The following is a 27,152-nucleotide window of genomic DNA, read 5'->3' as shown; positions in this document are numbered from 1 at the left end:
GACTCAGATCAATGATTGATTCAATTGAAAGGATCACTTGTCAGTTACACAAATCTTTGAACCGTCATTCTTTCCAAACATAAAATTGTTTTCGCAGAAAGGGAATTGATGTAGCTGTCAATTTTTTTAAATTACGGTGTTTAGACTTAGGGCATGAAATGAATCCGAAATGATTTTATGAAAGGTGCTTTGACTTTGTTGAGCTTTCTTGTGAAAACTATTTGGCAAAAGAGTTTCCTGAAAGTGTTAAAGTTCTGTTGTTATTGTTATTGCCGGTGGGTGTAGTTGTATAAACTTGTTTGCACGTGGTCGGGGCAGATAGAAATACTTTGGAGTGCCGACTTGTGCACTTGTGAGATTTCCGTGGCTTCTACAGTGAAGACGTAGTGTGCGTTTAGAAGTGAATATCCGGCGAGCTATGTTGTTGTTCATAACTAATTATGTGCAGTAGTAATCTATTGTTTCCCTGTTATTCAACTTATATTTTAATTCCAGAATGAGATTTTCACTCTGGAGTGGAGTTTGCGCTGATATGAAACTTCCTGGCAGATTAAAACTGTGTGCCGGACCGAGACTCGAACTCGGGAGTTCGAGTCTTGGTCCGGCATACAGTTTTAATCTGCCAGGATGTTTTATATTTTATTTATTTGCTGGACCATCGACACCAATAAGTGTTTTGCAGAAATATACTACATTCTCAAAAAGAACTTCTACTATCGTACTCATTATTTAAAGTCTTTCAGCTAGTACCTGCAGATTTTATTTAATTTCAATCTTTCATTTAAAAATTTCTACGTTACATTCGCAATCGCCGAGTGATAGAAACCTTCCACCATTCGGTTCATATGTATATTCATATTGTATACTGTATACTCAGCAGTATTTGGCCTGTAATGCGGCAACTACGTATCCCAGCCCCTAGACAACGAAACCAGCCAAGACTTTTAATATTTCAACACTGAGTCAGAGGGAAAGTAGTTGAGGGCCACCATCACACCATTTCATTTTAATGTTTTTGAAAGCCCGCAGGTCCAGTCTCCTGCAGGAGTTAAAAAATAACGAAATGCAGGATCGAATGTTTAATCTCACTTTGAACTCCACTGAACAGCTGGCGTAGCCATTCGTTACGTAATGTATGAAATACGTAGTTGAATTGTTTTGGATAGGTAGGTACTCCGTGGAACTTGTGTAAGAAATAATTATTTCTACAGAATTACTCAACGAGTTGGTGCAGTGAATAGCACACTGGACTCGCATTCGGGAGGACAACGGTTAAAACCCACATCCGGCCATCCTGATTTAGGTTTTCCGCGATTTCCCTGAATCGCTTCAGGCAAATACCAGGATGGTTCCTTTGAAAGGACACGGCCGATTTCCTTCCCCATCCTTCCCCAATCTGATGGGACCGATGACCAAGCTGTTTGGTCCCTTCCCCACAAAACCAACCAGCCAACCACTAACGGATGTCTACAGAAACCCCTTTCAGCGGTTACGAGGCTTTGCCAGTCTAATATATTCAGTTTTCGTTGCAGTTGGTTTCTCGACCTGTTACGTTATTAATTAACACAGTGGAATAATGGGAAGGGCAGAGTAAGAAGACGGGTGATTGGGGTTTAAATAACCTTTCTATGACCTTTTTATTAGAGATGGAGAACAGGCCACGGCCTCCTCGAAGGAAACGTCCCAGTATTCACCTCAAGTGTTTTATGGAAACCAAAGAAAACGCGAAGCTGGCTGGCTGGAAATCCCCGTGTTCCGGAATGAGAGTCCAGTACTTTTACAACGGCGACGCCATGATTGGTAAGGATGCAGTCGACTCAGCATTCGAATGTCCACTATCTACCTTAATAAGTACAGTAAAATAACACGAAAAGTGGGAAGCAAAATATTAAATTAAATACGAGCGGTGTTCAGTAAGTACTGCAACACTTTTTTTCTCGGCCAGTTTCGGTTGAAAAAAATGTGGAATTTTTTGAGGGGCGTTGTGGAATATTCCCGCTTCAGCCTCAATGGTTTCGTGGACTTCCGGTAGTCGGGTGCACCATACGTAGCCTTCAAAGTGGCATTCCAAGCAAGCCGTCATTGAGTTGCTTTTGGCAGGAAACCAAAGCATCGCAAATTCATAAGTGCTTACAGAATGTGTATAGAGACCTAGAAGTGAACAAAAGCACTGTTAATCGTTGGGCGAGGCGTCTGTCTTCATCGCAACAAGGTCGCGCAGACTCGTCTGATCTCCCACCTGCCGGCCGTTAACACACAGCTGACTGCTGCAGTGTTGGAACGTGCGGACACTCTCATTCGAGGTGATCGACGGATCGCAATCAAAAGACTGACACTCTGAAGGGGTTATTCTGTTTGATGCATGCTGCAATGATCAACTCTGAAGTGTATTCTGCTACGCTCAGGAAACTGAAGAAATAACTTCAGCATGTTCATCAGCACAGAAATGCAAACGGACTTCTGTTTCTCCATGACAACAGGAGACATCACACGAGTCTGCACAGCCGAGAGGAGCTCACAAAACTTCAGTGGACTGTTCTGTCTCATCCATCGTATAGGTCGAATCTCGCACCTCCCGAATTCCATCTGTTTGGCTCAAAGAAGGATACATTCTGTGGAAAGCACCATGTATAACAAAGTGTATAAAAAAGCTACTCTCTGGTTCTGAGACTCTGACGCTAACTCAGAGATATTGCTTTCACGCATGGCAGTTGTTTTCGCCTGAGAGCTTCCAGCCGTTAGGAACAGTGGGTGTGATTCGTATCCTTACATTGCATATCGTGAAGAAATTTCTCCTACTATTAAGATAGAGTAATCGTATTTAATTAAAACAAAATTTCATTCAGTATTTAAAAAGATTTCTATTAACTTCAAAATTATAGGGCGTGTGACATTTGGAAGATTATTACCTTTTGAGGAGGAATCATTTTTTGCAGACCAAGCAGCCACCGTTTAGTAAGGGAGGGCTAGGAAGGGGGCAGGGAAGACTTGCTCTCGCATGTCTCCCAGTTGGGAGCAATTTTGGAGTGTACTCCTCACATAGGCGGCGACTCCATGGGGCCTGAGGGGGCCCGAGCTCCCTCAAAAATTCGTTTGAGGGGTCAGAGCCTTCCCAATAATTTAAGAAAATTGTTAGTTATATTATGCTTCGTAAAATCACAAAATTATGTTGGAATTTTTTATTTTCCTTGTTTGACGTCAGTTACCTTTTGAAATACATCCAGTAATGAGTTGAAACAAATAATTATAATAGTAGTAAGCAGGTTAACCGAAAACGAGTGGTGTGAATCATGATAGTATTACGGTACTGCGGGCACACTTAGAATTTGTCCCGGTGCGGGAACCTTCGGGTCAAGTCTGGCGCCGGCGGGCCAGTGCTGCGGCCGTGGCGATATCAAAAGGACTGGAGCAGAGGCGCCCTCCGTCTAGCGTCGCATTGACGCTTCGAGACATTACGACGCCGCGGTTATATAAAGCCCACCCTGCTGTCGCAGTCATTCAGTGTGGATAGTTTCGCTCAGTGCATGCTGCAAACATGTTTAGTGTTCCGACTTTAGTGTCTAGTGGACTATTTTATATGACTATTTTATGTTCGTTTACTTTAGTCTCTTTGTGTATTGTGAATTAAGTTTGCAATGGATAAATTTGTTACCAAAAAGGCCCGCTTGGAAGTTGAGAATACTGCAAGTCAACCTCCAACAATTATTGTGTCGTCAGTTGCTTCGTCATCTTAAGGCGAGAACCGTTCACAGCCGAAACCGGGACAATCCGGTAAGGGAAGATCATTTCAGAAGTCTTGGCTGATCAAATACACATGGGTAGAATATGAAGCATCTACGGAAAAAACTTTTTGCGAAACCTGCAAAGTAACAGACGCTAAAAATCAATTACAATTTTCTTCAAAAAAAGAAGATGCATTTACTTCCGTTGGGTTTTCTAACTGGAAAAAGGCATTGGAAAAATTCTGTCTTCATGAAAATACGTTTACCCATAAAGAAGGTGTTCTGAAACTAAATTCTATCACTAACGGAAGTGTGGCCTCCCAGTTGAATGAACAGTTAGATAGTGATATGAAGAAAGGCCGTTTAACTCTTGAGACAATTTTTACTACTGTGCAATTTCTATGCCGACAATTAGAGGGCACCAAGATGTAAGCTCAAATTTTTTTCAATTGTTGGAACTCCGAAAGAATGACATACCTGAGTTTAAAGATTGGTTAGGGCGTTCGGGGTATAAGTGGTCGTCCCACGATATTCAAAATGAGATCATTGACCTACTAGGAATGTCTGTGTTGAGAAAGGTATTAGCTTCAATCAAGAAGACTGAACATTTTTCTATTATGGTTGACGAAACAAGTGATTCTGTGATTCATGAACAAGTGTCATTTTGTATTCGTACTGTCGATTATTCCTTAATCATCAACAAAGACTTTATTGGCTTATACGATACCCCCAAAACTGAATCACAAACTCTGTTTAGTATTTTAAAAGACGTTTTTGCTCGTCTTGATTTGTCAATGGGTAGCTTAAGAGGACAGTGTTCTGATGGTGCCTTGAATATAGAGGTAAGTTCAAAGAACTAAAAAGGTTAGTTTTGGATATACAACCAAAAGCACTTATGTGCACTGCACTGCTCACAGTTTAGACTTGGCAGTTATAGACAGTCTCCGCCATCTTACGTCGTTGAGGGATATTATGGCTTTAGCCAAGCCACCGTAAGGGAATCCAACAAAAGGATGGGGCTTTTCAGAAGCATACGCTGTGAGAGCCCTAACGACCAAGCTGGTCTACGACCCCTTTGCCCGACTCGATGGACTACGCGGGCTTCTAGTAGCTTGAGAATATCGAAAAACTTTGAAGAACTTCTAGAGTTTTTCGAAACATTTTCTGCAGAGGACAAAACACAGGCAGGTTACAAATGTGCAGGCTACCTTGAGTCAATGTTACAATTCAAGACTTATTTCTTTTTACGTCTTTATTGCCACGCAATAGGGGATGTCAATGAAAAAAATTCAATGCGCTCATCTAAGTGTTGCTGATCTGGAAAAAATATATGAGGGCTTGATTTGTATCTTGAATGGAAGGCGTGATAGTTTTTAACACTTTTGGGCTCTCAATGGCTCTGAGCACTTTGGGACTTAACATCTATGGTCATCAGTCCCCTAGAACTTAGAACTACTTAAACCTAACTAACCTAAGGACAGCACACAACACCCAGTCATCACGAGGCAGAGAAAATCCCTGACCCCGCCGGGAATCGAACCCGGGAACCCGGGCGCGGGAAGCGAGAACGCTACCGCACGACCACGAGATGCGGACAATACTTTTGGGAATTGTGTTTAAAAGAAAAACCTCCACAAGTTGATGATCCTTCACTTCCTTGGTATCGAAGTATACCAAAGAAGTAAGAAAACAATGAAGCCAGCTCGGCGCACACTTTCAAAACCCCAATGTTGTTGTTGTTGTTGTGGTCTTCAGTCCTGAGACTGGTTTGATGCAGCTCTCCATGCTACTCTATCCTGTGCAAGCTTTTTCATCTCCCAGTACCTACTGCAACCTACATCCTTCTGAATCTGCTTAGTGTAATCATCTCGTGGTCTCCCTCTACGATTTTTACCCTCCACGCTGCCCTCCAATACTAAATTGGTGATCCCTTGATGCCTCAGAACATGCCCTACCAACCGATCCCTTCTTCTGGTCAAGTTGTGCCACAAACTTTTCTTCTCCCCAATCCTATTCAATACTTCCTCATTAGTTACATGATCTACCCATCTAATCTTCAGCATTCTTCTGTAGCACCACATTTCGAAAGCTTCTATTCTCTTCTTGTCTAAACTATTTATCGTCCATGTTTCACTTCCATACATGGCTACACTCCATACGAATACTTTCAGAAATGACTTCCTGACACTTAAATCAATACTGGATGTTAACAAATTTCTCTTCTTCAGAAACGCTTTCCTTGCCATTGCCAGTCTACATTTTATATCCTCTCTACTTCGACCATCATCAGTTATTTTGCTCCCCAAATAGCAAAACTCCTTTACTACTTTAAGTGCCTCATTTCCTAATCTAATTCCCTCAGCATCACCCGACTTAATTAGACTACATTCCATTATCCTTGTTTTGCTTTTGTTGACGTTCATCTTATATCCTCCTTTCAAGACACTGTCCATTCCATTCAACTGCTCTTCCAAGTCCTTTGCTGTCTCTGACAGAATTACAATGTCATCGGCGAACCTCAAAGTTTTTATTTCTTCTCCATGAATTTTAATACCTACTCCGAATTTTTCTTTTGTTTCCTTTACTGCTTGCTCAATATACAGATTGAACAACATCGGGGAGAGGCTACAACCCTGTCTTACTCCCTTCCCAACCACTGCTTCCCTTTCATGTCCCTCGACTCTTATAACTGCCATCTGGTTTCTGTACAAATTGTAAATAGCCTTTCGCTCCCTGTATTTTACCCCTGCCACCTTTAGAATTTGAAAGAGAGTATTCCAGTCAACATTGTCAAAAGCTTTCTCTAAGTCTACAAATGCTAGAAACGTAGGTTTGCCTTTCCTTAATCTTTCTTCTAAGATAAGTCGTAAGGTCAGTATTGCCTCACGTGTTCCAACATTTCTACGGAATCCAAACTGATCTTCCCCGAGGTTGGCTTCTACTAGTTTTTTCATTCGTCTGTAAAGAATTCGTGTTAGTATTTTGCAGCTGTGACTTATTAAGCTGATAGTTCGGTAATTTTCACATCTGTCAACACCTGCTTTCTTTGGGATTGGAATTATTATATTCTTCTTGAAGTCTGAGGGTATTTCGCCTGTTTCATACATCTTGCTCACCAGATGGTAGAGTTTTGTCAGGACTGGCTCTCCCACGGCCGTCAGTAGTTCCAATGGAATATTGTCTACTCCGGGGGCCTTGTTTCGACTCAGGTCTTTCAGTGCTCTGTCAAACTCTTCACGCAGTATCGTATCTCCCATTTCATCTTCATCTACATCCTCTTCCATTTCCATAATATTGTCCTCAAGTACATCGCCCTTGTATAGACCCTCTATATACTCCTTCCACCTTTCTGCTTTCCCTTCTTTGCTTAGCACTGGGTTTCCATCTGAGCTCTTGATATTCATACAAGTCGTTCTCTTATCTCCAAAGGTCTCTTTAATTTTCCTGTAGGCGGTATCTATCTTACCCCTAGTGAGATAGACCCCAAAAGAATATTAAAAAGCTATTTACATTGTAGTTTGTGAAATGGTGTAATCTTGCATTACTGAGTGGTTTGCTTCAACTGAACTCTCACAGGTCATTGCAGTTGAACAAGAGGCTTGCTTTTAGTAAACAGAGTCCAAAAAAATTTGGAAAAATCAACTGAGGTTTTGAAAAATGACCTAGACATTGAGAAACTGCGCTCACACTTGAATATGTTAGCCGATTCGCTAATAGAAAACAACTGGTCTTAAAAAAACATGCGTCATGTAAAAAAGTACGTTACACAATAGCTTGCAGTTGGAGAAATGTTATGTGAAGTTGTGAAATGCTAATTTAATTTACAGTAATAAGTAGTTCCAATCACGACAGCAACAGCAGAACGGCCATTTAGCGCCCTTAGACGTTGATCTCCGATCAACAATGGGACAGAAGCGATTGAACAACTTGGCTCTTCTTCATGCCCACCGAGATGTTTTGTATGAATTGGATATCCGACCGGTCATCAACGACTTCATATTCAATTATCCAGCCAGACAGTCGACATTTGCACCTTTCTAAATACACTCTGGCCCTAATGATGGCATTTAAGGCAATATTAAAAAATCTTTATAAACTAGAGACTTAAATACACTCCTGGAAATGGAAAAAAGAACACATTGACACCGGTGTGTCAGACCCACCATACTTGCTCCGGACACTGCGAGAGGGCTGTACAAGCAATGATCACACGCACGGCACAGCGGACACACCAGGAACCGCGGTGTTGGCCGTCGAATGGCGCTAGCTGCGCAGCATTTGTGCACCGCCGCCGTCAGTGTCAGCCAGTTTGCCGTGGCATACGGAGCTCCATCGCAGTCTTTAACACTGGTAGCATGCCGCGACAGCGTGGACGTGAACCGTATGTGCAGTTGACGGACTTTGAGCGAGGGCGTATAGTGGGCATGTGGGAGGCCGGGTGGACGTACCGCCGAATTGCTCAACACATGGGGCGTGAGGTCTCCACAGTACATCGATGTTGTCGCCAGTGGTCGGCGGAAGGTGCACGTGCCCGTCGACCTGGGACCGGACCGCAGCGACGCACGGATGCACGCCAAGACCGTAGGATCCTACGCAGTGCCGTAGGGGACCGCACCGCCACTTCCCAGCAAATTAGGGACACTGTTGCTCCTGGGGTATCGGCGAGGACCATTCGCAACCGTCTCCATGAAGCTGGGCTACGGTCCCGCACACCGTTAGGCCGTCTTCCGCTCACGCCCCAACATCGTGCAGCCCGCCTACAGTGGTGTCGCGACAGGCGTGAATGGAGGGACGAATGGAGACGTGTCGTCTTCAGCGATGAGACTCGCTTCTGCCTTGGTGCCAATGATGGTCGTATGCGTGTTTGGCGCCGTGCAGGTGAGCGCCACAATCAGGACTGCGTACGACCGAGGCACACAGGGCCAACACCCGGCATCATGGTGTGGGGAGCGATCTCCTACACTGGCCGTACACCACTGGTGATCGCCGTGGGGACACTGAATAGTGCACGGTACATCCAAACCGTCATCGAACCCATCGTTCTACCATTCCTAGACCGGCAAGGGAACTTGCTATTCCAACAGGACAATGCACGTCCGCATGTATCCCGTGCCACCCAACGTGCTCTAGAAGGTGTAAGTCAACTACCCTGGCCAGCAAGATCTCCGGATCTGTCCCCCATTGAGCATGTTTGGGACTGGATGAAGCGTCGTCTCACGCGGTCTGCACGTCCAGCAAGAACGCTGGTCCAACTGAGGCGCCAGGTGGAAATGGCATGGCAAGCCGTTCCACAGGACTACATCCAGCATCTGTACGATCGTCTCCATGGGAGAATAGCAGCCTGCATTGCTGCGAAAGGTGGATATACACTGTACTAGTGCCGACATTGTGCATGCTCTGTTGCCTGTGTCTATGTGCCTGTGGTTCTGTCAGTGTGATCATGTGATGTATCTGACCCCAGGAATGTGTCAATAAAGTTTCCCCTTCCTGGGACAATGAATTCACGGTGTTCTTATTTCAATTTCCAGGAGTGTACATACATGATGTTAAATTTTCAGTTTCGAAATCTTAGTACTAGTTTAGTACTGTATTACTGTATTACTGTAGGCCGCAGTGACCAAGCGGTTCTAGGCGCTACAGTCTGGAACTGCGCTACCGCTACGGTCGCAGGTTCGAATCCTGCCTCGAGCATGGATGTGTGTGATGTCCTTAGGTTAATTAGGTTTAAGTAGTTCTAAGTTCTAGGGGACTGATGACCTCAGCAGTTTAAGTCCCATAGTGCTCAGAGCCATTTGAACCATTTTTGAACTATATTCCTGTATTACTTATTCGAAAATACTTAAATATTTTTAGGGTGTAAGATCCAATTAAAACCCGCTATTTACATACTTCTTGACTGAAAGTATTATGCATACTGTATTAATTTTATCAACTGCACTAAAGCATTAACTTTGAGATATTCTTTTTATTTAATTATTTCTGAGCCTTATTCAAAGTAAGCTTAAATTATCTATTTCACTTATTAATGAAAGTGCTATTACTGTGCGACAGCAATATTTTATGTGTTATTCTTTTAATGATACTTTAGGATTTATTTAAATATAATTTCAGTCTTTTCAGAGCTATATATTCACTGCTCTGTAATAGTCTACAAGCATGATTATTACTGTAAATTAAATTAGCTTTTTACGAAAATACTGTGTGTGTTTATGCTTTGTTTCTTTTTTCAAAGCCAGAAAAGGTATCAGGTTTGTCGAGCTTCCCAGAGTGTCGAGTTATCGAGAGTCCAGTTTTCGGAGTTCTAATGTTGACCATATGACTCTAAAATGCATAAAAAAAACTTTAAAACTCACTATTTTTCACCTAAAATTTAGAAAATTTCCCAGGGCAAAACCCCCAGTATAGGCTCCCCCAATATTTTTTATAAGTCGGGGCCCCTGAGTCCTCATAATACTAAACGTGGCGTGATTTGATCCCTAGGTTGAGTATCACTGAAAATTGCTTAGAGTTCTGTCGTAAGTCCTATTTGCTGCCGAATAACAACATTAGAAATTGCCTGGATTGTTACGGGGAGAACTGCGTCAGACTTGGCTGAAAAAGTAGCTATCTTGAGTTCCCATTACAGCTGTATTGTAGCAAATGGCGGAAAAGAACGAGTATAGGGGAAAACACATTGTTTGATGACTTTAAAACTGACAATAAGCAGAGCGTCATCTTGGTTTCCTACCGGATTAGAGATTACATTCTGGAAAAGACAGCATCGTAAACTGGACTGTCGATTACACCAAACTAATTACAAATGGACGAAAATCGTACAACGCTTTGAATGAAGAGGGATTTCACCACGAGTTTGTAATCCATTCAGTCTTCCGATGATTCGTCTGTGCACACACAGAACATAGAGCGATTATGGTAATCCCTGAAATCATCCGTCTGAAGAGAAGGACGATGGGGAGACCGAGATGATCTGTATTTTTCTATACATCTACTTCCACAATTTGCTGTTACATGGTATGAAAACTTCCCTGTGAGACATTGTCACTTTTCTTAAGAGATATTGCTAGAATGCACCCTTGCAATAGAAAAAAAAGGACTTCCACCGGCAACATACACATCACGCGGAATTTCCCAGTACGAAGGTGTGGATGACAAACAAGGTAATGGAATAACATCTTAAGTCATCATTGGACAATTTCCATGTATTGTTTTTGTTGTTGCAACGCTATAACCGAAATGCACATCTTCTTCTTTTGTTCTAATACTTTCGATCGCTGTATACAATATCGATGTCTCGCTCCGAGACAGTCGCGCGTTCAATATATACCGCTTTCAAACGTTCTTGGTAATTACCCAACAGCGATTTTCGAACAGCAAAGTGATGAAGTTGCGGTTACTAGAGTTTAATATCTGCTAAACAACGTCCAATTGAGCTTCGTGACCAGTGAAAATCTTTCTGACGTGGATGTTTCGTAGCGAGTTGCAGAGAACAAGACGCAACAGCGCTGAGTCAAGCGGTGCCACAATACGAGGGGAACAGGAATGGCTGGTAGCGAAGTGTGCCCAGCAACCTCGCCGAGTACGCGATCTTACAGGGCGTGCGTGGCTCAGCGGAGCCGCTAGGCCGCGGGCACTCAAAGCGAGATAACGTTTCTGGCATTGGGTAGCGACGCTGCTTATCTTGACCGTGATACCGGCCAAGGTCTCCTTCCTCGTGATGTCTTCTGCGGGGTCTCGAGGGAGCGAGATGGCGCGTGATTGGCACACTGGACTCTCATTTGGAAGGACGACGGTTCAAATTCGCGTCCAACCATCCAGATTTATATGTTTTTCGTGATTTCCCTAAATTGCTCCAGGAAGATATCGCGATGGTTCCTTTGAAATGGCACAGCCAGTTTCCTTTTACATCCTGAAATCATTCCGAACGTGTGCTCAGTCTCTAATGACTTTTGTGTGGACGAGACGTTAAACCCTAACCTTCCTTCCAAGGCCTAGAAACGGTGCTACATGCTGCTTTGTCTCTATTCACCTGCGTCCACCCTTCAACCTCCCGGTCATGCCGCGTCTCGAAAGGGCACCCAGATGTGTTTGCTGTGCCATCTTACCCCTTCTCCCCTCCCCCACGGCTCAACTATTCTACGTCAAACGCAAGCATCCGTAATTTGGAAGAAGCCTTGGTTACCGAAGTCACGGACGCAATAAGAGCGATACAACGAATGCCTCGCTGTCGTGACGGGCGATCTTGTTTTCTGCGTTGCCAAGGGAATATCACACAATGGCGTAAATAGTAAAGACTGAATCTGTTTTGATATGTACCGAAAGTAAATTTTTCTTGGCGGAAATTAATTCGTCGAATATGTACACTGGAAAAGTGCTCCGGGTTTTGTTGGAACTACAGCTTCTTGCTAAATGCCGAACAAAAAAAATTGCGTCGAATGTCACGGCCAGACATGCGCTAATCTTTACAAGACAATCTGTGGTGTCGAATTCCCCTTCGAGCTGTATTGCATAAAATGTAAGAAAAGGACACCAGTAAGGAAGAAGACTCGGTTTGACACGTCAAAACTGAGCATTGAAAAGAGTGTCGTTATCATTTCCTGCTTGATGAGAAGTTATACATTAGGAGCCACTGCTTCTGAAAATGAAGTGTCTGTCAGGACGGTCGGACTATTACGGATTCTGTCGCGAAGTGTGCTATGTCTGTGACACAAACTAAAGTGTCCCCATGTATGGTCATAACAAAACCGTAGAAACTGACGAGACGCACCTCACGGCAAAGGACGGCTCCTGAAAAACGAAATCGAGCACACGTGGGTCTTTGGTGGCATAGAAGAAGAATCGAAGAAGTGCTTTATACTTCATGTGTAGTCTCGGGATAAGGTTCCTTTTAGTGCCTCTGATAAGGCATTTTACTTTACCTGGTATGACAGTCGTAACAGGTGGGTGAAAGTCGTGGATGAAAGTCGTAGTGCAATTTGCGGAAAGAAGCTATCGATCACGATGTCGTCAGCCGCTCTATAGAGCTCGTTTCATCTGATGATCTGTCCGTCAACACGGAGCGTGTAATCAAATCCTCAAACTCATCTATTAAGAGTGAACGTCGTTCGGGGGAAGAGATGAACTGCATGTGTTCCAGCACATAAACATTTCCATAACTTACGCCGGACGCAGAAATATCTTTGATCTCAAACTCTCCCCATATTTCTCAGAGATACTGCGCGAGTTTATCCTGGCTACGGAAAACCAGAAATTCTGCTGCTTGTCTATACAATACGTTGCATTGTCCACAGTGAGGATATCGTTGACGAGGGAAGTACGCGTTCGTCTTTTGTCGTCTATGTTGACAACAGTTACACAGATATGCATTGTTATTCTAAATGATGGACGCATCAAAAACTTCGTATTTATTCAAGTACAAATCCAAAATGAACAAGCTTTATACCAATGGAAAGAGGAAGTTTCAAGTTGTTTTCATAATGTTTGATATCAGTTTAATAAATTTAATAATTTGTAAATAATTAGGTTTCAATAATTATTTAACACTTTTAAATGTAATAAATGTTCAATGTGACCACCTCTGGCTGCACGGCAAACATCGACGCGGTAGCCAAAGTCGTCCCACACGCGCGAAAGCGTGTCTGCTGTTACTGAGTGCACGGCAGCAGTGATCCGGTTCCGCAGATCGTTCAGAGTGGTTGTAGAGGCGGGACGTAAACAGCTTCCTTCACATAACCCCATAAGAAATAGTCGCAGGGTGAGAGATCAGGAGATCTCGGTGGCCAGAAGTCCCCTGCGACCGAACCAGCAGTGACGAAGACAGTCATTCAAAAAGTCTCGTACATCACGGTGCTGATGGGGCGAAGCTCCATCCTGTTGGAAAGTGAAGTCCTGGGAATCTTCCATAACTTGAGGGAACAGCCATTCTCCCAACATGTCCAGGTACGGGAATCCTGTTACAAATCTTTCCGCAAAGAAAAATGGTCCATAAACCTTTATACAGGATACGGCACAGAACACGTTGAACTTCGGTGAGTCTTTTTTTGTGGTGTAATGGTGAATGTGGGTTTCCAAAACCCCATCTACGAACTTTGTGTCTGTTGACTTTTCTACTAAGGTGGAACGTCGCTTCAGCACTAAAAATTACACATCTACATTCTACATTTATACTCCGCAAGCCACCCAACGGTGTGTGGCGGAGGGCACTTTACGTGCCACTGTCGCAGAAAGCCTGTGTGAGCGCTCGAATCTCTCTAATTTGTTTATGAGATGACAGCGCGGAACTGTATCGAACGCCTTCCGGAAGTCAAGGAAAATAGCATCTACCTGGGAGCCTGTATCTAATATTTTCTGGGTCTCATGAACAAATAAAGCGAGTTGGGTCTCACACGATCGCTGTTTCCGGAATCCATGTTGATTCCTACAGAGTAGATTCTTCGTTTCCAGAAATGACATGATACGCGAGCAAAAAAACATGTTCTAAAATTTTACAACAGATCGATGTCAGAGATATAGTCCTATAGTTTTGTGCATCTGCTCGACGACCCTTCTTGAAAACTGGAACTACCTGTGCTCTTTTCCAATCATTTGCAACCTTCTGTTCCTCTAGAGACTTGCGGTACACTGCTGTTAGAAGGGGGGCAAGTTCTTTCGCGTACTCTGTGTAGAATCGAATTGGTATCCCGCCAGGTTCAGTGGACTTTCCTCTGTTGAGTGATTTCAGATGCTTTTCTATTCCTTGGACACTTATTTCGATGTCAGCCATTTTTTCCTTCGTGCGAGGATTTAGAGAAGGAACTGCAGTGCGGTCTTCCTCTGTGAAACAGAGATGCTTCTCTTTGTCATTGCGGTTGAGAGCCTGCACACGTTGTAATCGGTAGGGGTTGCACAGCAAACGCCGTCTCAGAACTATCCATACAGTTGGTTGGGGTCTTCCAAGTTCTCGACTGGCTCTATTGGTAGACTTACTGGGACTGCGCACGAAACTTTCTCGAATCCGTGGGACATTATCCTCTGACACGCGCAATCGGCCTGTGCTTTTTCCTTTGCCCACATTCCCAGTCTTTTTAAATTGCTTAAACCAATGGGTAATGCTTTTGCGAGTTGGTGGTTGAATACTGAATTTGGTACGAAATACCCGCCGCAGTGCAATTTGCGACTCACTTTTCGGGAACTCAAGAACGCAGAAAACCTTGTGCTCCACAGTCGCCATCTCACAACTGTCAGTGAAACGCAATGGCGACCCTATTGCCCCGCGAACTCTACCGGCCGCTTCTGAAACCATCACCACCCTCTCGCCGAAAACTGCAACTTCCTCGTTTCATAGGTATAAACTTGTTCATTTTGGGCTTGTACTTGAATACATATGAATTTTTGAAAATGGGTCCAGCGCTTTGAATACCGCTGTATATCGGGCTCAGTGCACACGCGACTTCGATACCCAAGGTTTCTTCTAAATTACCCACGCATCTATATATGAAACCTCTGCTGAACTCAAAAACCTCTACCCAAGTGGACTACTGCCAACACACTAAGCGGACCCATACTGCTGTGTCACGCACTCGTGTCGTTCTGCCACAGCCTGGCCCATAAAGCACAGCCGTGATGCGGTGTTTTCAGGTACATATCGAAGATTCCCCTGAGACCTTTACGGCTGTGTCGCTTCCCCTTCTTGTCCAGTCCGAGTTCGCAGCCCATCTCTAACGAACTCGTGATGAACTGACCCTTTTTTGCTGCTGATGTCAGTCAACATTATCATCACCTAACAACATAAAAGCATATCTGATACAGGTACGTTACCATCCCTTGATAAATAAGGTATTAATGCAGCTTACATTTATATAATGAGAAACAGATATGTTTAAAACTGTTAGTCAGGATAATGGAAAAATCAGAATTGAAAACTGGTCCAGGGAAGGAGATCGTGAAATTCAAATTACTGAACTGAGAAAACAAAGAAGAAATACGATTTAAGAAGAAGGTGCCTAAACCAAGAGTGTGACTAGCAAGGAGCAGGTAGGTGTCAATGCCCTTCTGGACCCCTTAGAAAAAGCGAACTCACACTCACTCCAATAACGCTCACATAAGTGTAAATCCAGCATCAGTTTTAAGAAATTGAGAGTATTTAATGGACACTGATTAGAAGTGAGTAAACTAACAACTATTTATCACGTAATCTCAAAATTATTATTTGTTAGCTGAGTAACCCTTCATCGCCCAAGTATTTATTTATTCCACTCTTCTATTAGTCCATCTCCCTCTTGCCCCCCTCTCTGCCCATCTCCTCATCCTCTACCCCGCTCTCTCTGTCCACTTCCTGCTGCTCCCCTTCTCCGTACATCACCCTGTTATCACGCCCAACACATCCCAATGAGACTTGCTGCGTTTTACCTGCTCAGTATTTCTTTCCAGATAACAACGGATGGTGTACCAAGTTTCGTTGAAATCGATCCTGTAGCTTAGGAGGACATGTTGAATATTTATAATACTTGGAGATTTGCTGTTATTTTCACTGAAAATGGAGATTCTAGAAACTTGCAGTAACGTTATGTCTTCAATTCGTTATGTTGCTCCTATTTTTAACCAGTCGATGTCAAAAACCACTGAAACATCGGTATAGGAAGTGCGTACATGTATCACAACGTTAGCTGCCTGACAGCAAAACAAGATATACGAATCTCAGACAAACTGTACTCTCTCCGTTAAGAACGTAGTATGTAGTAGGAACCAACTATAAAGTTCTTTCCGGAATGTGTTTGGTGATTAATAAGGACACTGCTGAGTTTTATTTCATAAGAAATTGTGTTTCGTTCCCTTCACTTCTCTTCCCGTATTGCCCCTCTCCCCATCAGTTCAGATCCTGGGCACGCTCTCGATTTCAACTACAGTTGTGTTGCTGATGAAATTGTATTGTTTGCCCTAGTATTAATAAGCGTCGTTAGTGGAAGTAGTTAACAGTAAGTTTGAAAGAAAGACTGAAAATGAATTACACCAAGCCTGAAATAATGCGTAATTATCTCGTCGAAAAGGAAATCGCCGTGTTACTATTTTCTTTGAGGGCAACACTAACACCCAGTCCCGGGTCAGAGAAAATCCCCAACCCGGCCAGAAATCGAACCCGGTACCCTGTGATCCAGAGGCAGCAATGCTAGCCATAGCCACTAGACCACGAGCTACGGACTTGAGACATGGGGAGGGGGAAGAAGTGAGATTAGTAGTAGATAACGACCGATAGCACAGCAAAAGAATTAAAGGGAAGAACTAAATAAGATTTTAAGAACAAAGTTATGAAAGATTACATTAAACGTGTATAGGTACATCTCTGGGTACAAACATAAATATTTTTGTTTATTAATTATTTTTGGCAGTAAATGTCAATACATTCAAACATTACAAGAATGTAAATGTTTGAAGGTATCCGTATGTATCTTTGCTGTCAGAGAGCCTGTCTTCGACTGTGGAGACCGAACAGTTGAGCAGTAGGATTGAGACGAGAAAACTTTTATTGTTGACTTGTGGTATTGTTGATGTGTTGGTTTTCATGTGCAGAGACGTATTAATAATGAGGGACTTGTGACCTCTGCTTTGTGCGTGGATCATCTCAGATAGTTTACACGTGTGCAACGAATGCAAATAGGTTGGCCGTTGATGAAACAATACGTGCGCACATCAGGTTTGTACATTTCTAGGAGTGTTCTTTGATATAACTGTATTGTATCAATCAGTGAAATAAAACTATTTCGAGTGTGTCACGGAGCTGAACATTGTAAAGGCGAATGTGCTCTGTAAATAAGTTAGTGCCGCGTTTTTCAAACTGTGCCTACCCTGGAACTGTAACCCCTCGACATCCGGTTCACCACGGCAGCTGCGACATTACAGGAGTCCTTTCGTCATCCGTTTTCTCTTAAAAATGATATGTTCTGCCAGTAGTAATAATGTAATTCGTCTGTATAGAGCACCAAAGTATAAATGTAATGTTTGCGCCACATCCCGCCGCACAAAGTTTCTTCTGTTCAGTAAAATAGTAATAAATGTTCTTGGCGTGATCTTTTTGACAGCTGATTCTGGCCCTGCAACTTCTTCGACGTTATTGTGTCTACCGGTCTTCAGAATAAGATTGTTCATCACTTAACTGAGAAACTATGTAGGTCAGGGAATGTACACAGGGTGTAAGCCGAAAAACTTGATTTCAGTAGCTGAATATTCTTGCTTACAGAATAACGTAACGTTTGTGCTAGATATTTTGCCAGTTGCTGGGTCTACAATAGACTTGACAGCCTTCACACAAGGTAACTGCCTGCTGATTTTATCATCTGTCCATTTTTTTTTTATTTTGAACAAATTATCACCTGTAAGTTGGCAAGATGAGATTTTCTTGTTTCTCAAATAAACCGCTTTCAGCTGTATATGGACGTTCAAAGGATCTGAGTTAACGACCATTGCGCTCTCATTTAAATATTTGGACGAAAGAGTCAGCCTACAGGAATTGCGAAACGAACCCTGTCGTACAGGACCATATGCCACAAAGGGCGCAGATTCACCACGAGACAGGAAAACTCACAGGCGTCTATTGTCTATTGAGGCCTAAGCGCTGTAATATGCGAGTGAGACAGACGTGAACCTACATCATAGGGAAACTCAACAGAAGGCTTTGGTGGCCAAGGAGACGTAGCAGTGTTAAATATGGTAGACCCAAAATCGGCCATAAAGGGAAACATTTATGAAAACTATTTAATTCTGTAGTAATGCAGGGGATCAAGCCACAGTAATTTTAATCTCCCATCCTCCATAAGTTTTCATGGTGATCCCAATAAAACTTAAATATTGATCGTATCTATAATAGTTTAGGATTTACTGTTGAAGTGAAACTAACAAAGACCTGAATGCTAAAATCTGAACGCTTTGGTCGATCTTAACGATCGACATTTCATATTGAAGCGCATCATTAAAATGACAAACGTAGTGAATATCAACTCTGTAACTTTATTTGTTTAAAAGATATAGTAAATTTAAATTATCAGTATTTAAGTTAAGCATCAGATCATCGTTTCCTCCACACAAAACACATTGAACGATGACAGCATGACACCTTATTCAATCATTAGGTAATAGAATACTTGTTGTAATGTTTAGTGCATAACAGTTACTTTAGTTCTTTGTTTATTTATCAGGAAGCACATTGGTGCAAGGCTACTGGCCGTGACATTCAAAGTTTAGAAGGATATTATATTGGTTTTATGTAAAAGAATTTAACGTTTATTATCTAATGGATATCATTGTTCCTTTATTTAGAACGTGAAAGTGGTCAAGCTTTGAAAATGAAAAGTAATGTAGAATAAGCTGTAGCCAATCAGATGGACGGCTTCAGGAAAGGGAACTGCCCTGGTCAGTTGAGTGACGATGTTCGACGCGCGCGAAAAACACGGCCGGACACGGGCAGAGAGGGGCAGTTCTGGTCGGGACACCAAAGGGGACGGTTCGGCTGGAGATAACAAAAAGAGACAGTGCTGGCGGAGACGCGGAAGCGGACTGTCGGTGTTTAGGTTGCTGTGAGATGAAACGACTTAGAAAATTTCGCGTTGTGTGGTACCGCGGGATTTAGTCTCTGACCGCGAAGATAACGAGGTGGAATATTAGACTTGTATTTCGCGATGAGATTGTGAATGATCGAACTGTGTCAAATGGATATGCGTTCGAGTGTAACAGTAACTCTAAATACGACCACTTCCGGTATTAGTTTGCTTTCTGAATAAACATTATTCTAACCAAATCGCAACTGTGTGGCCTACATCATTTATGGGTCGTTAATTTAGTTCCCGATATTATTACTGCTGTTATTATATGTTACGTTAACTTTGTATTTCGCAAACTTGCCATCAGCCAGAAAATTTAACCAAAGGGTCACAAAAGTCTAATTTAGGGCATGTAATGAGATACGTGCGGTTCAACCCCTAGACGAGTTTGAGCCAAGACATTTCGACGAAGAAGAACCGCATGTGAGCCCGAACATCTTTGGGATGTTAGCTCGCGCGGAACAAGACCGGTTTATGACTTCATATCACACCTTCACGTGTACATACATCAGTAAAACATGAAGACCTGATACGGAAGTAGGGGGACTCTACCTTCTCAAAGTAAAATACTATTACCTTCAACAAGCAGGACTTTATAGTTCAAACTGACCAGTTGAGAAACTGACATGTTAAAAGCACATTTACTTCACACCTGGAAGCGGCGACAGCGGTTTATTTCAGAAACATGGGCTACTTCAGCTGCGGTTGTCATCAACAGAAAACTATTTGAAATTTTCTTGTCTCTTAAGAAATCTGCTTGCAACCTTTTTAGACAGGCTTTCTTTCCCGTACAAGCTTATTTTGTGACTCGATTTCTCTGATGGGCTGTAAGGAAGCATCTTCTTTACCTGGGAAACAGCTTTGCCAAGAGACTGAAGACATTCGTATGATCCTATCTGGGAAGCATAATTCTCCAACTCATCTACAGTGAGTACAGATTTTAGATTATGCCAGTACTTCCTTTTTCTTTCAGTTTCCTTCTTACAATGTGTAATTAAATTTTTTTCAGATGAGGATGCCTTTATCTTCGTGTTTTCCTATCTTTTTCTACCCTGTTTGCGTTCTTTTCCTTTACGGGTGCTGTATTTGCTGGCATCTTTCTGCAGCTTTTCTCGAAATCGTGTCTTATGCTTTGCTGACATTGTTTTTCCTTTTTCCTGAATAAATAAAAAGTCAAATGACAAGGAGTGTTAAATGGTTTAGATTTCAGTAACAACCCAAAAACACTGCCACAGATGGGACACAATTACTATCAAATGGTTCAAATGGCTCTGAGCATTATGGGACTTAACATCTGTGGTCATCAGTCCCCTAGAACTTAGAACTACTTAAACCTAACTAACCTAAGGACATCACACAACACCCAGTCATCACGAGGCAGAGAAAATCCCTGACCCCGCCGGGAATCGAACCCGGGAACCCGGGCGCGGGAAGCGAGAACGTTACCGCACGACCACGAGCCTCGGACTAATTACTTTCAACATTCATACGTTGGCATTTACGTATTAAACACTACTTTATGTGTCACTGCGTGTATTTATTGAGTTTTCTCACTCCTAAGCTAAAATCAATAGAATTTTTATAATTGCTTCTTCGTGTTTTTTGTCATGTATGGGACACTAGAAGCTTAGCTGTTTTTGTAAATTACTGCATACTTTTCTTTAAAAGCTGAAATTTGTCTGAAGGATAACGTTCTGCTCTTGAAACTCAAGAACTAAACAACTGTGCCTGCAACGTAAATTTAGATAACTGCCAACGTAAAAAGCAAACATTTTGTCCTCCATCCTCATCTACTGAAGTGCTGACTTGGTTTAACTGTATTTCCCCAAATGGTTTCGTAACTCTGGTAATTTTCTCACGACACGCAAATTGAACTTTTGTAGATTCAGAAAATTTGGACGTAAATTTAATTAAAAACCAAAATCAAAAAAGTCTCTGACTTTTTCACATGGAATCACCCATATGTGTTGGAGTTCCGTTCGTGTTTTGAACTTCATGTAGAGCGGAATGGAACGTCATATATGTGTCCACATAAATCTGTAATTCAAATACTGACTAAGTCTGATGATCGTTAGGAAGAATGGAAACTGGTGGCAATAAAAAAAAGTTAAGAGAATGTGACAACGGTTTAACACGATTTGAGACAAATGCCTGCTAGCTATAGGGCGCTCCAGCTACAGGAAACGTATTCCAAAACTTACGTTGTCAGCCTAATACAGATACAAGAGTTTATTAGAACTTCTGTTAACTCAAATAATTGGGACACTCTATCAGTGTTCTGCAAAAACTGCGCTTGACTTGGTAGATTAGAAGTCTCATAATTAGACCCAGTGAGCACTTTCGTCCATGGCAAGTCAGGACCAAATGATGGTAGAGAAAAATGGAGGAGGAGCCAAACGAATATGCATTGACTCTGACGTGTCTTTCTCTCGTATCAAGACAGCTGACGATCGAACCGTATCGTGTTGCTGAAGCGCCATGTGTTATCTACAGTTTTATGTGGCAGAGTATTTAGAACTAGCCAGATGTAACACCAGGAAACCCTTAGGCAGCATGTAGTTCAAATGGCTCCAAGCACTATGGGACTTATCATCTGAGGTCATCAGTCCCCTTGACTTAGAACTACTTAAACGTAACTAAGCTAACGACATCACACGCATCCACGCCCGAGGCAGGATTCGAACCTGCGACCGTAGCAGCCGCGTGGTTCCGGACTGAAGCGCCTAGAACCGCTCAGACACAGCGGCCGGCGTAGCATGTAGTACATGATAATTTGTTATTTACTGTGAAAGCTACATCCTAAGAGTTTCAAGCACCAGTTTCAACTGTTTGAGAGCTTCCAACAGCTGAGACAGCAATAAAGAAAGTATCTACTTACGTTCTTGTGCAAGCAGATTTAAAGTAATCTGTAGATACATTACCTTGGATTTGTGAGAATTTCTTTTAGAGCCCAACTCAAAGATTCTTCTGTGACATTGTTGAAGTTGAGCATAATGCCGTATCCAGAGTCTTGTGCTTTGATAAGATTTGGTGTTTGGTCACCAAACACAGGAAATCCAAGTAGAGGCACGCCATTATGGAGAGCTTCTTGCAAACCCATCATTCCTCCGTGAGTCATAAACAACTTTATGTTTTTGTGAGCTGAGAAAGAAAGAAAGAAAGTAACATCAGCAATTGTCAAGCATGTTGATAAAAAGAGAAAACAATTTATGACCGTTTGTAAGGAATTAATAAGCAGCAACTGATAATTTTTTATATTTTTGTGAGCTCAGAAAGAAAGAAAGTAACATCAGAAATTCTCAAGCATGTTGATAAGCAGAGAAGGCAGTTGATGACCGTTTATTCTTTGACATGTGAAATTATGTATGATTCTGTTACTTCCATTTTCTTAACTTTCGCTGAGTACCAGTAACCTTAGGATACAATGATAACGTCCATATTTTGTTTCGCCTCTGCTGAGTTATATGCACGTTTAGAACGTTTCACCTGCGAGTTTAAGGTTCGGATTGGTACGCAATTTAAGAGAGAAGCCGCTCTTCCAATCTGTTCGGCAGACACTGTTACCGAAATAAATAATTTTGTTCCGTGAAACCTCCAGACTCAGTTTTGTTCACCTGAAGCAAAGGTCGGTTAGCCCACGTCAAGCTAATCACGGCGCAGTTGTTAACCCTGTGAGAAATTGTCTTTATGAATAAAAAAAGACTTTACAACTTTGTAATGATATAGAAATTTATTGAGATAACTTACGAAATCGGTAGATGTGTCATTTTGTAGCAAGCAGCCACAAGTTTGTGAATCAGTACCCCATTCCGCCACCGGGAGCGCCAGTGTAGTGCGCAGTTAAAATGTCTGCCTTCACTGCCGTGGAGCGTACTGGCTGTGCGCTTTGAAACTTTTTTTGTTCCACAGATCGATGAAGAAGACCGAGATTGGAAGGTTTACTACCAGCAAGATGGTGCACTACCACATTTTCTCACGGAAATTTGAGGTTTCCTCGATAATCGCTTCCCAGATCGGTGGATCGGCTGTGAATGTCCAATCGCATGGCCACCTCGCTCCCCAGACTTCGCACCACTGGATTTCTTTCTCTGCGGTTTCGTTGACCGTGTGTGTGTTCCTCCCCTACAAAACAAGAGAGCCGACCTGAAAAATCGTTTTTACGCTGCCATGCACAAGTTGCACCCGATTTGCTGCAACGAATGTGGGAAGAAATTGATTACCAGTGGGAAGTTTGCTGCATCACAAATGGAAAGAACATATGTGATATAAAAAGAGAATTTTATCAATTTATAGTATAATTTTAGACAGACTACTCTTGAATCTCATGTAGACAGCTCTTTAATCAGTTCAGTATACTGACAACAGCATCGCATTACATTTGCTACATTATGAAGTTTGTCACCAACCCATCACATTGTGCAAGCATTCTCTTTCATAAATATAGCACTAGAAGAAGAAACGGTTTCACTATCCATCACTCAGTGTGGCTCAGAAAGGGGAGAAGTACTCAGTCATAAAAATCTGTAACGACCTAGATAGTGGTGCAAGAATTTAATATATTATCAAAATTAAGTTCAGACATGGACTGAATTAGTTGTGACAACTCCTTCTCCATCATATAAGAGTGCCTAAATGCTTAATAATGTGACGTCTCTCTCTCTCTCTCTCCCTCTCTCTCTCTCTCTCTCTCTCTCTCTCTCTCTGTGTGTGTGTGTGTGTGTGTGTGTGTGTGTGTGTGTGTGTGTGTGTGTGTGTGTGTGTGTGTGTGTTAGGTTAGGTTATGACTCCATTACATGTAAAAATGTAGGTTACGACAATCATGCAAAAGGGGAAATGTTCTCAGTTTTTTCGTCAAGAAATTCACTTGGAGATCATAATTGTGACCTATTGAAGATACAACAAATAAGTAAACTAAAGAACTGTGGGAGAAAGATCTCCAAATTCGGTTTGATTACAGAAGAATGTTGGAAAATGGCATCTGCAGTTAATGCTCACACAGTTTCGGTTCTGACTCAGTTTCTCCCTATGTAGGGGAACTCGGGGCAGAACGGGATAGCGGGGCACAATGGGAAATTGCTCTTTTTCAGATTGGACAGTGTTGCAACCTGTTGTATGGTCATGTAACTATTTCTCCGAATGGAAGGGAAGTGAGGGCAGCCATTTTGATTTAGTTTGAAGTTGCGTTGTTCTAACGTTTGGTGAATTTCAATGCCAGGTAAGCTGTTAACTCTTAATTGTATACCCTAAAATGTGACATTCCCTTAAAGTGCATGGCATTTGTTATACTTTAGTTATTTAATGCGTTTAAGTACGTCAGTTATTACCCTCCATGAAAGTTGTTAACCTCAAAAGTGCTCTTGGGACGGAACGGGATGGGGCAGTGTAGTATAGTGTCCCGTTCTGCCCCGTCATATTTTGATGCAAGTAGAAAGCAAACCCGGCCTGGATGTTCATGGATACCAGACTCTCCGAACCAGCTGTGTTCGCCGAACAACTCAGCTTTCCAGATATCGCCCGAGGCTGTCATTCCAATCCCACTAATCTGTCAAAATACTCGGCGGACTACAAGACGAAAAGGAAAAACCGTCGTATTAACAAATTCTCCTTATAAGAAGGAACTGCAGAATGCTGTCGCACGTAAAGTATGCTTACAGAAAGGAGGAGGGTGCAGAAATATGAACAATGTCAGGACAGAGACGTGAGGTGCAATGCAACTTGAGGCAAAAATATCAAACTGTACACCCAAAAGAAGCAAAACAGAGGACATAAAAGGCCTTAAGAAAAATAAAAGGAAGAAGATGATGGAGAAGAGAGAATCAGAGAGAGAGAGAGAGAGAGAGAGGATGCTGAGAGTCTCTACTGTGGGGACTTCTGCTCCGCTTCTAATGAGGGCCGGGTCGCATGGCACAGTGGGCACACAATTCATGTGCTGGCAGAGACAGTGAAGATTGAAGAGGAAATACTGATTTGTGGCTATTTTCGAAAGAGCTAGTAGTTAGTGGTTTCTTATTTTGAATAATGACTTTTTAATTGTTTAAGTTACACATTCCTTAGTGTTATACAACATTGTGTCATAATTTAATACGATATTCGTAATTCAAATTCAACGTTTATGCAATAATTTAACAAAAAATACCCTTATCCCATTCTGCCCCGTCGGTGGGGCGGAACGGGACATATGCAAGACTGTTTTGAAAAATTGTAAAAAATGGAAAATGTATTGTTTTAAGTGATTTTAAAATAAGGTACTTTAGGTTACACTACAAGGTGTTTTTTTTTAATCACTTTAAGAAGTGTTTCCTTGTGTTCCCTTATTTCATAGAAATTGTTCAACACTAAGTATCCCGTTCCGCCCCGAGTTCCCCTACGTAATGTTAATTGTTTCACTCGCACTCACTTGTCAAGAAGCACAAGGAGCAGTTTGCCGACGTCCTGCCGGTAGTCGCTACATGTACGCACTAACGCGTCAGTTGAACACAATTTGGCAAGATGTCCCTCGGGGAGCCATCCGACAAACTTATAAATCAATGCCAAGCCGAATAACTGCTTGCATAAGGGCCAGATGTGGACCAGCGTGTTATTTACTAACCCAATTTGTGAAGCTTTTTCTCCTGAATGGATCATCAAATTTTTCTGAAATTTTAATCATTGATTTGTCTATAAATGTACATCATATCTACCGAATTGCGTCCCATTTGGATAATTCCTTCGTGATGCGTCTTTTTTTTTTTTTTGTCTTACATTGTATTTGCTTTACTGTTGCTCGTAATGCTTAGTTTGCCAAATAGAACTTGGAGAATTAACTGGAGAATGGATGACTGCCAGATTACGTACCTCACATAAATGTACATGAACGTAGTCGAGTGACTCAAAAGTATTTAAAAACTATCAAAACAGTTCAATACGATTGATGTTCTTCGCTGGCGAGTAGTGTTGATCATTGATGTGATCGTCTCATCGACGCCATATTATCGATATGTTCGTCCACTCAGAAGTACACTTGAGGATGCTGGAGAGAGTGGAAGAAGAGGAAAGAGAAGGTGATTCACTAGAATAATATTGATCTTTAATAATGAATGACAAGATAGGTGAAGAAGCAAACGCAGGAGAGTAAGAGGAGAAAAATAGACTCGAAGTGAATTTTTTAAAAAAAAAAAAAAAAAAAGGCAGGCAGGCGATGCTGAGGATGTTTTGTAATTCTTATTACAGGCAAACGGCAGGTATACAGACTTACCTAGTATGTCACTCTGAGGAAACCATTTTCCAATCTTGAGGTTGTCTGGCGGATTGGCGAGAGTATCTGTTTCAAACTTCCAGATGATTTTCTCTTTGAGCTTGGAGAACACACCGAGGAAGACGTTAATTATGTCTTCTGGCAAGTCTGCACTTTGTACGTTGCTACCCAAGCTAAAGTAGATCACACCGTCTGTTGCAGCATCCAGAAATTTTTGCAGGTCCTGGAATGAAACGCATCTCTGTAGACGACACATTGCGATAATGTTCGGTTCACAGTTTCGCTATAATTGTAGTAAAATATAATTTTAAGTTTTTCCTCGCAGTACAAGTTACCACTCTTCACTCGTTTTGGTCTTTTTCGAAATTATGGATTAACGTAACTTTCAGCACCAATCTCTCCTGTGCAACTTTCTTCATATCTGCAAAACTACTGCGACCTGCATACATTTCAGTTTGCTTATTGCATTCAGTCTTGCTCTCAAGAATTTACTTCCCCCCAGTACCAGGGACGCTCCATTACCAAATTAACTATTCCTTGATGGCTCAGGATGTATTCTTCTGATGAATTTTTACTATAAATCCATTCTCTCGCCGATTTGATTGATTATCTCTGCACTGGTTAGCCCAT

The 27,152-nt window shown here is 42.2% G+C and overlaps 1 protein-coding gene across 6 annotated transcripts in view; it reads right to left on the bottom strand.

Annotated features, from left to right (window-relative positions):
- Window positions 1-27,152, bottom strand: part of LOC126419783 (UDP-glucosyltransferase 2-like) — a 335,883-nt gene that overhangs the window by 8,031 nt on the left and 300,700 nt on the right. For 4 of the 6 annotated variants that reach the window (XM_050086961.1, XM_050086965.1, XM_050086969.1 and 1 more), the window contains 2 exons: window positions 26,523-26,745; window positions 22,210-22,429 (listed from right to left, as the gene is read on the bottom strand). The exons of the other annotated variants lie outside the window; for them this stretch is intronic. In XM_050086961.1, the coding sequence (XP_049942918.1) occupies window positions 22,210-22,429; window positions 26,523-26,745 (443 nt within the window). The remainder of the gene's footprint in view (window positions 1-22,209; window positions 22,430-26,522; window positions 26,746-27,152) is intronic. 6 annotated transcript variants of the gene reach the window in all.

This window comes from Schistocerca serialis, chromosome 9 (genome assembly GCF_023864345.2).
Source record: "Schistocerca serialis cubense isolate TAMUIC-IGC-003099 chromosome 9, iqSchSeri2.2, whole genome shotgun sequence".
NCBI lineage: Eukaryota > Metazoa > Arthropoda > Insecta > Orthoptera > Acrididae > Schistocerca > Schistocerca serialis.
The sequence above is the reverse complement of the archived record's forward strand: the minus strand, read 5'-3'. Positions and strand labels throughout refer to the sequence as shown.